The 9,530-nt window shown below is 44.0% G+C and overlaps 1 protein-coding gene across 1 annotated transcript in view; it reads left to right on the plus strand.

Annotated features, from left to right (window-relative positions):
• Positions 1 to 4,269, plus strand: part of Hsd17b2 (hydroxysteroid 17-beta dehydrogenase 2) — a 77,925-nt gene extending 73,656 nt beyond the window's left edge. The window contains exon 5 of the mRNA XM_008851478.3: positions 3,837 to 4,269. Within this exon, the coding sequence (XP_008849700.1) occupies positions 3,837 to 4,177 (341 nt within the window). The 3' untranslated portion in view covers positions 4,178 to 4,269. The remainder of the gene's footprint in view (positions 1 to 3,836) is intronic.
• The last annotated feature ends 5,261 nt before the right edge of the window (positions 4,270 to 9,530 follow it).

Raw genomic sequence — 9,530 nt, forward strand, 5'->3', positions numbered from 1 at the left:
ATGGGCACATAATAATTGTACGTATTTATGGGAAACAGTGTGAAGATACAATATAGTTATATACACGTGGTGTGTGTGTATTGTGTGTATGTGTGTATGAGAGAGAGAGAGAGAGAGGAAGAGAGAGAGAGAGAGAGGCAATGAGATCTTCTTAAAAGTTAACCAACGACTGTAGCTGTAGCTCAGTGGTAGAGTGCTTGCCTAGCATGCATGGGCTCCCTGGATTCAATCCCTAGTCCTGCCAGACCTCTCCAAAATTCATTAGTCTGTTAGGGACCTTTGAGCTCCTGTCTTATAGTTATTTATAAAATAAATATGGTACATGTCTAGCTGCCGTTCTCCAGATGAGGGTGCTGAGGGAAGCCCTGGAACCCCCTGATGGTAAGAATTTGAAGCCAGACCCCACTGACGCAGGGCCTGTGCCTCGTCTTTCATACCAGGCTGATCCTGTTTGCCGTTAATATCTGCTGAGCTTTGAAGGCAGGAAGTCAGAGAGCAGAGGGAAAGTTAGAGAACAATGCTTCACCCTTGTCTGCAGCGACGGAGGAAGCAGGGAAAGGAACCAACGGCAGGGGCTTCTCAGAACATTCAAGAACACAGACCAGATTTCTCTTCCAGTGCTCTATGATAAAAACAGATAGCATGTTGCTCACCCAGCACATATTAAACACGCCAATTACTTGTATTGTTTCACTCAGTCCTCACCTATGAAGTGGCAGCCGAACATTTTCATCTTTCAGCGAGGAAAAATCAAGGCTCAGAGAAGTTAACTTCCCAACCCAGAGCCGACACAAGGCAGAGGTGGAATTTGGATTCCGATTAGAGTGATACATTGTATGTCCCCACAAAGTGGCAGGGGATGAATGGAAGTGGTTGGTGATGGTTGGCAAAAGGCTGATGACGCCGTCATCCATAGAGAGAGGCTTGGGGGGTTTAGGCAGTGTATTCACAAAACTGGTTAGTTCACAGATGGGTGGTTAAGATGGTTTGGTGGGGAAAGGCACTTGCTGCCAAGTCTGAGGACCTGAGTTCCATCCCCGGGACCTGCGTAGTAGAAAGAGAGAACAGACTCTTTGTGTTGTTCTCTGGCTTCTGTCATGGCCTGTGTATCATCTACCCCCCCCCATACGATAAATAGACAAATAAACAAATGAACGAATGAATATATGTCATAAAAGCCCATGAAGTAGAGAGAGAAAGGAACTCTCTAGCCTGTGAAATCATAGATTGGGAGTCAGGCAGCAGGAGAGACACTAGCTCATGCAAACAATCCTGGTTGTCAAGGTTCAGCCTCCAGATGAATTGTTAGGGTGATCTTTTCTCTATGTATAGCGTTGTGCCTTCATGAAGAGAAGCAGGCCGTTGGAAGCTCACTCGCATCCCATGAGCGTTGCTGGACTTCAGGGATTCAACACATCATACAGGAATCACACAGTCTAGCAATGAAGGCTCATCCACAGTCAGCCAGCCGTTGTCCCCTGTGCAGGATGGAGCACAAGGGGACTCAACATTTTCAGCAGTAGCTATTACAATCCAAAATGCATGTGCCTTTCAGCCAAGTGGCCGTGCCTTGAGGGAAACTGTAGCCTACAAAAACAAAGCCCAGGTACGTCCATCCAGGTAGATGGTGTGAGTCTGTTGACTGCATCATCGGCAAGCACTGGGAATACTTTGGTGGGTAAGTGACTGGCTGAAAGCTGTTCAGTGGAAAAACCATCGCCCTGCTTTAAGTCACCACCTAAAGATTTTTAAATTTTCATTTTTACTTGTGTGTGTGTGTGTGTGTGTGTGTGTGTGTGTGTGTATGTGCAGTGCCTGCGGAGGCAAGAAAATTGTTGGATCTCCTGGAGTTGGAGTCAGGCAGTTGTGAGCCTCCTAACATGAGTGTTGGGAACTGAACTCTCGTAAGAACATTAAATGCTCTTAACTGCTGAGCCATCTCTCCGGCACCCTTAAATCTATAGCCATTGACCAGGAAAATTTACAGTCTAACATTTTTGGCTTTATTCCTTCATTGTAAAATAAAATGCAGCATACGTATAAGGAGAAATGGTAAACGAGCACACAACACTGTTAATTATAGCAAATAAGGTTAGCTTTAAAGATACGGACATCTCTTTGCTATTCATTTCTATAGTAAGCAAACATTGCTGCTGTATTTTAAAGTAAACATATTTTATGTAATTTTATATAACAAGCAGGCATTGTATATTAAAATATATTTTATTTAATGATATGTCATTTACATAATAGGATTTAAATGTATATTGACATCATATTAAAAATACATTTGGGGTCAGGTGTGGTAGTGCATACCTTTAATCCGAGCACTCAGGAGGCAGAGGCAGGCGATCAAGGCCAGCCTCTCTACATGGTAAGTTCCAGGCCAGCTGGGGCTACAGGGAGACTCTGTCTCAAAAAAATTAATGTTTAGGGGCTGTAGAGATGGCCCAGCAGTTAAGAGCACTGGCTGTTCTTGCAAAGGACCTGGGTTCAGTCCCCAGCACCCACATGGTGGCTAACAACCACCTATAACTCCAGTTCCAGGGGATCCAACACCCTCTTTTGGCATCTGCAGGCATTGCATGTACAGGTGCAATTATATACATGCAGACAAAACACTCATACACATAAAATTTTTAAAATTAATGTTTAAAATTATGTAATTACATACATAACATAATTTAAGCTATATATTTAATTTTCAGCATAGTAGAAACAGCACATACTGTTTCTATATTTAATGGATCAATTATATATGCATACTATGTATAGGATATATTTGCATGTGCAGAGACAGAATATATTGTATGTAGTATGCTGCATTATAGAGATTAGAGTATGTATTACACATGGAGTCATCATTGAATGACATGTACTAACTGCTTGAAGCAGCCATCGTCACAAGAACCTCAAACTGAAAACAACACAAATGTCTATCACAGTATACTGGACTCTTTAATTTTTGGCGTATTTATGCAATGGAAAGTTATGTAATAAAGAGCACGAGGGGCTTGAAGAGGTGGCTAAGAGGCTAAGAGCACCTTGCTGCTCTTCCAGAGGACCAAGCTCAGCCCCCAGTACCCATGGTGGGGGCTCACAGCCACCTGTAACCCCAGCTCCAGGAGATCCGTCTCCTTCCTCTGGCTTCCACGTGCACTGCACATATATGTACAAATCTAGGCACAGACATACATGTACTTGAACAAAAATTTAAATCTCTAAAGAGAATGAGCACAGCACATGTAGATGGATCATACACACATAACATTGGGTAAACAGGCTGGCATCAAAGAGGGTGTTCAAAACAGGCAAAATTTGCCTGTCTGGTTTGTGAGGACAAGGGCAGCTTGGAAGGGGGCTAAGGGGAGACCTTGAGTCTGGCACTGTTCTGTTCTTGGTCTGGCTCTGGTTACTTGGGCTATTCAGTTTGTGAAAATTCCAACCATCTGTGCTTTCTTTCGTATGTAGGAAGATTTATTTATTTAATTTTTATGTTATGTGTGTACCTGAGTGTATGTATGCACGTCATATGTGTGCAGGAGTCCTCAGAAGGCAGAAGAAATCAGGTCCTCTGGGACTGGAGTCACAGGTAGTTGGGAGCCACCTGCTGTGGGTGCAGGGAATTGAACCCAAGTCCTCTGCAAGAGATGCTTTTAACCACTGAGCCATCTTTCTAGGCCGTATACAGATTGATAAATAATGACACTGTGAAGCATACATTCTAAGGGGCATTTGCAAACACCCATCTTTCTGAGCAGAGGCTAGTTCAGAAGCATCTGCCTCCCTAAGTCAGTCTGGCCATCCCAGCATCTGACTCTTTTCTTGTTTTCCAGACTTCCCAGGCACACCTGACCTTTGGGAAAAGATGGAGAAGGATGTCCTGGACCACCTCCCCAAAGAGGTTCAGGAAGACTATGGCCAGGACTACATCCAGCTGCAGAAGGACACCCTTAAGATCATGAAGACCAGGTCCAGCCCGGACATTACCCCGGTGCTCCGGGATATCCAACATGCCATTTCTTCGAAGAACCCCTTCCCCATTTATACCCCAGGGAGGCTGACTTACCTGTGGATCTTCATTGCCTCCTGTTCCCCAATCAGCTTATTGGACTATATTTCACAAAAGATTTTCAAGCCAAAACACCTGCCAAGATCTCTAAGCACGCCATATTAGAAGAGCAAGGCCTTATAGGCAATGGGGTGGGAGATGTCACCTTCTTAGAATGAAAGGGAAACTTCCTATTAAACTCATTTCCTATTTTGAAATGTGTTGGCTCCATTGTTCTTCATGGTGAGGAGACTGGAGAGTAGCAAGGACCTCCATGGGAAACTGACTGGGTGCTTTCAGTGAACCAAATCCTCTCAGACACAGAATGTTCCCTCATAGACACTGCAGATTCAGATCTAGTCCACTTCCAGAAAGTGAATATAGCAGTAGACCAAGTGACAGGATGCGTTTCCTTTCTCAGCACGTATAAGGGTTTGTTTATACCATACTGTGTTCTCTTCTGTGTGTAGTGTCACTGTGTCTCCCCAGATCAGTACATCGACCAGAAGAGATAATGGCTTCTTGTTCAAAGGTGCTCACAGCCACCCAAGCCTTCAGCAAGTCATCATCTTTCTGGCTCTAGCAGCTCTTGCCAACATGCTGATGGCTGTAGACTGATTGAGGTGGTGGCTGCTTAAGATTGGGGTAGTTATGGAAATTTCTTCTTATTTTATTTATTTGATGTTTTGAAGTCTGGGCACGGTGGCCCCTGCCTTTAATCCCAGAGGTAGAGACAGCAGATCTCTGTGAGTTTGAGGCCAGCCTAGTCTACCTAATGAGTTCCAGGCCAGCCAGAGTTACATGATGAGACTTGGTATCATGTAGTCCATACTGGCCTCAAACTCACTACGTAATCAAGAATTCAAGAATGGCCTTGAACTCCCAATCTTCTGGTCCATATGTCCTATATGTAGCTACCATGCCTAGTTTGGCAACTCTGTGTGTGTGTGTGTGTGTGTGTGTGTGTGTGTGTGTGTGAGTTCCAGGCCAGCCAGAGTTACATGATGAGACTTGGTATCATGTAGTCCATACTGGCCTCAAACTCACTACGTAATCAAGAATTCAAGAATGGCCTTGAACTCCCAATCTTCTGGTCCATATGTCCTATATGTAGCTACCATGCCTAGTTTGGCAACTCTGTGTGTGTGTGTGTGTGTGTGTGTGTGTGTGTGTGTGGAGAGACAGTCCATGTAGCTACCATGCCTAGTTTGGCAACTGTGTGTGTGTGTGTGTGTGTGTGTGTGTGTGTGTAGAGAGAGACAGAGACAGAGAGAGACAGAGAGACAGAGAGAGACAGAGAGACAGAGGGAGACAGAGAGAGACAGAGGCAGAGAGAGACACAGAGAATGTACATGCATGGTGTTTGTACATGTGTGTGCAGTTACATGGGGGCCAGAGAAGCATGCCACTCCATCTTATTCCCTGAGACAAGGTCTCTCACTGAGCCTGGAGCTCGCTCATTTTCAGCTAGTCTGGCTGCCACAAAGCCCCACTGATCCTCTTTCTTCCCCCCACAGCACTGGGGTTACAATGACTTGTGCCCATGCCTAGTTTGTTAAGCGGTGCTTGAATTTGAACTCAGGTCCTCATGTTTACCAACTACTATTACCTGCTGAGCCACCTCTTCATGCCCAGCAATTTTTAAAAATAAAATATTTTAAGACAGTATTTTAAAAATAAAACATGTCGTCTGATTGACTCTTCTTTCTATGAGACATTTCTCTGCGGCACGTGCTGCTGTTTGACAGCATCTTACACACCGGAGAAACGCCTTCCAAACTGGAGTCCCTCCTGCCAATCCTTGCCGCTGTCATCTTCCCAGTTCTGGGTTACCATTTCACCATGTCCACAACATCCTCACAGATGACACGCCACCTGAGGGAACCACTTCCGTTGCTTATCCGCAGGAAGCAACACCTTATCCATTTTTAAAGTTTTGCAATGTGATGGCAACAATTCAGTGGCATCTTTGGGCTCCACTTCTAACTATAATCCTTCTAGTTCCACTACGCCCACAGTTACTTCCTCTAAGGGAGCCCCAACCCCTTAACATCACCTATAGGGACTGGAATCAAATCTTACAAGTGTCTCTTAATCATACTTTGACTTCCTCCCTTGAATCATGAACATTCTTAATAGGCTCTAGAATGCTGACTCCTTTCCAGAGAGTTCCAAAGAATTATTTACAGTAGTGAAAGCCTTATGAAATGCGTTTTTTAAATATTTTACTTATTATTTATTATTTTTTCAAAATATTTTGTTATTTTCATTCCATGTGCATGAGTGTATTGCCTGCATGTATGTGAGTGCACCCGTGTCGTGCAATGCCACGGAGGTCAGAAGAGTGCTTTGGATTCCCCTGGAACTAGAGTCAAGGACTGTTTGTAGCCGCCATGTGGGTGCTGGGAATCGAACCCGGGTCCTCTGCAAGAGCAGTCAGTGCTCTCAACCGCTGAGCCATCTCTCCAGCCCTATTTATTATTTTATGTATATTGCCTGCATGTGTGTAGGTGCACCCATGTTGTGCAATGCCCACAGAGGCCAGAAGAGGGCGTTGGATGGATTGCCCTGGAACTGGAGTTACAGATGGCTGCCAGCTGCCATGTGGGTGCTGGGAACCGAACCTGAATCCTCTGCAAGAGCAGCCAGTGCTCTTAACTGCCGAGGCATCTCTCCAGCCCTCATGAAGTGTAATTTTAAATTAAGAGTTTTGCTATGTTAGCCAGGCTGGTTCCAAACTCCAGGGCTCAAGAGATCCTCTTGCCTTAGCCTCTTGTATAGCTGAGACTATGGACATACACCACAATGTCTGCCCTAAAATATATTTATTAAATAGTAAGACTTGAGAGTCAAAATTACTCCTTGATCCATGGTCTGCAGGATGAAAAGTGCATTGACAGGCATCAAAACACGACTAGTCTCATTGTACAACCCTGTCAGTGCTCTATGGTGACCAGACCCATGTCAGCGAGACGTAATAGCCTAGTTATTATAAAATAATAACTTTATTGATTCACATAGTACATTCCAAAGATTTCAGTTAATCACTCACAATTCTGAACTGTGGGATCATAGGATAACAGTGTAAGGTGCCTCATGTCTAATGTGGTAAGCTATCTTGTCCTGGTCATCCAAAAACTCATTTGTAACATTGCAAATGTAGAGGTGGCTGAAGGGGGAATCTGAGTCTATCACAGGTCTCAGGAAGGTCATCAAGCAGCTCAAGGCCTTTGTCCTAATTCGCTTGCTCCATCTGTGTGAGGGTGCTCTGGTTACAGGTAATTTCCCAGAGAATCTTAGTTCTGGTCTCTGTCCTCCCTGTTCTTTTAGTAACAGGTTATATCATGTCTGGGTATAATGCAGTCTCTCTCTTTGCTACTTGCCCCGTGCTCTCTCCCCTGACGGCTTGAGGTGAATGACTTCTGTACAGAGAAGGTTCAAAGTTGAAATGATCTTGTTTCACAAGGTCTAAATCCTGCCTCTTTCAGCTCACTAGACTCTTTAGCTAAGACTTAAATGTTTAGGCAAAAGATTTTATTTATGAACATATGATGCATGCTTTCATCTTGAGTATCTGTAGTGAGACGCAAATAAGCCTGAAAAATTTTTAAAAGGGCTTGGCCAATACCTGATGCTGCTATTGTTATCATATACGTATGATATATCATATAGATAGTTTTGGTGGATAAAGTACTCAGGATTGGCATCCATGATCATTTAGAACTGGGAATATTTGGGTCCAGGACCTTATGGCTTTCATAGTTCGCATTGAAAAGTTAGCCGTAATTCTGATGGGTTTTCCTTTATCTGTAACTGTTTTTCTCTGGCAGCTTTCAGTACCCACTCTGTGTTCTGTACATTTAATGTTTTTATTATGATATGCCGTGGGGAGTTTCTGTTCTGATCATATCTAACTGGTGTTCTATGTATTTCTTGAATCTCTATAGGTATGTCTTTCCTTAATTTAGGGAAGTTTTCTTCTATAATCCTGTTGAAGATTGGGTCATTGCCATTGACCTGAGATTCTTTTTCCTTCCTGTATTCCGATGCTGCATAGATATATCATATATGTATATATGTATAACATATAATATATACACGCGTATGAAAGTGGAGGTATATGGCTGTCTGACATCAACTTAGCTTCACTATTTGGGGGTCACAATGACTTTTCTCCCACTGTGGAAGCCTCGGGATCTAAGTGCTGCCTGCCTAAGCCCATTAGCCTCAAGACTCGAGTCTAGGAACAAACATGCAGCTGCCTGGAGCTCAGAATGTTGACTGAATCATATGAGAGAAGTGGTGGCAGTCTCCCACAAATGACAGTTGTGCTTCCTGTTCCCAGGGCCTGTGGAGATATATGGTCCTGTCAATACAACTTTTCAAGTCTGGTTCTCCAGGCTTGCCTTGGTGATGGGAATCAGATATCCAAAGTAATTCTCGTGTTCCTGAAGGGAAACCCAAACTCAGTTTCTTTTGCTTGCAAGCACAACAATAGGTAGTGGCTCTCTACACAAAGAACACAACATTCTAATTTGTATCATCACCATTACCATCATCATCATCGTCACCACCACCACTACCACCTTCACCACCACCATCACCACCACCACTACCATCACCACCACCATCATCACCACCATCACCACCACCACCACCATCACCATCATGCATTGAGGAAAAATGTGAAAACTAGAGAATGTTTTTAAATGTCTAGTGACCTGTAATCCCACCACTAGAAATAAAAAAGCAAAGCTTTGTTCTCATGTATTTACCCCAGTGTTATCAAATCCATCCATCCATGTGACACTGACTTATAAACAGGAACACCGAGATGATCTTTAATGTTTTCTCGGGCCTTGCATTATTTTTATTATAAAACGTAAATTTACATGACAAGAACTCGTGGAAGAGGAAAGCATCAAAATCCAAACGAAACTCAGTGGAAGCAGCTGACTGTGCAGAACTGCACAATCAGAAACCCATGTTTGGTAGCCTAATTAGTGAGGAAACACGATCACCACCACCACCACTATTACCGCCATCACCACCATCACCACCACCACCACCATCACCACCACCACCATCACCACCACCACCATCACCACCACCACCACTACCATTATCACCATCATCACAACTATAATCATCATCATCACAGTGTTTTCAAAAGTCTACTCTGACCCTCAGAGTCACATCTTCATCTGCCCTCAGGGTAAACAGCTCCAAGAAGGATACACTCTCTAAAGGACACAGCCCTGTGTGTGAATGAAAGCAAATGCATTACCCTTACATATCATCCGTCCCTTACACATATCATCTGTCCCTTACACATCATCATCCGTCCCTTACACGTCATCCGTCCCTTAAACGTTGTCCGTCCCTTACACATCGTCTGTCCCTTACACATCATCCGTCCGTCCCAGCAGTCTGTTTCTTTTCTCCTCCCTGTCCCCTCCCACCGTACTGGGCTGCAGTG

This window comes from Nannospalax galili, unplaced genomic scaffold (genome assembly GCF_000622305.1).
Source record: "Nannospalax galili isolate Female #2095 unplaced genomic scaffold, S.galili_v1.0 scaffold3166, whole genome shotgun sequence".
Classification (NCBI taxonomy): domain Eukaryota; kingdom Metazoa; phylum Chordata; class Mammalia; order Rodentia; family Spalacidae; genus Nannospalax; species Nannospalax galili.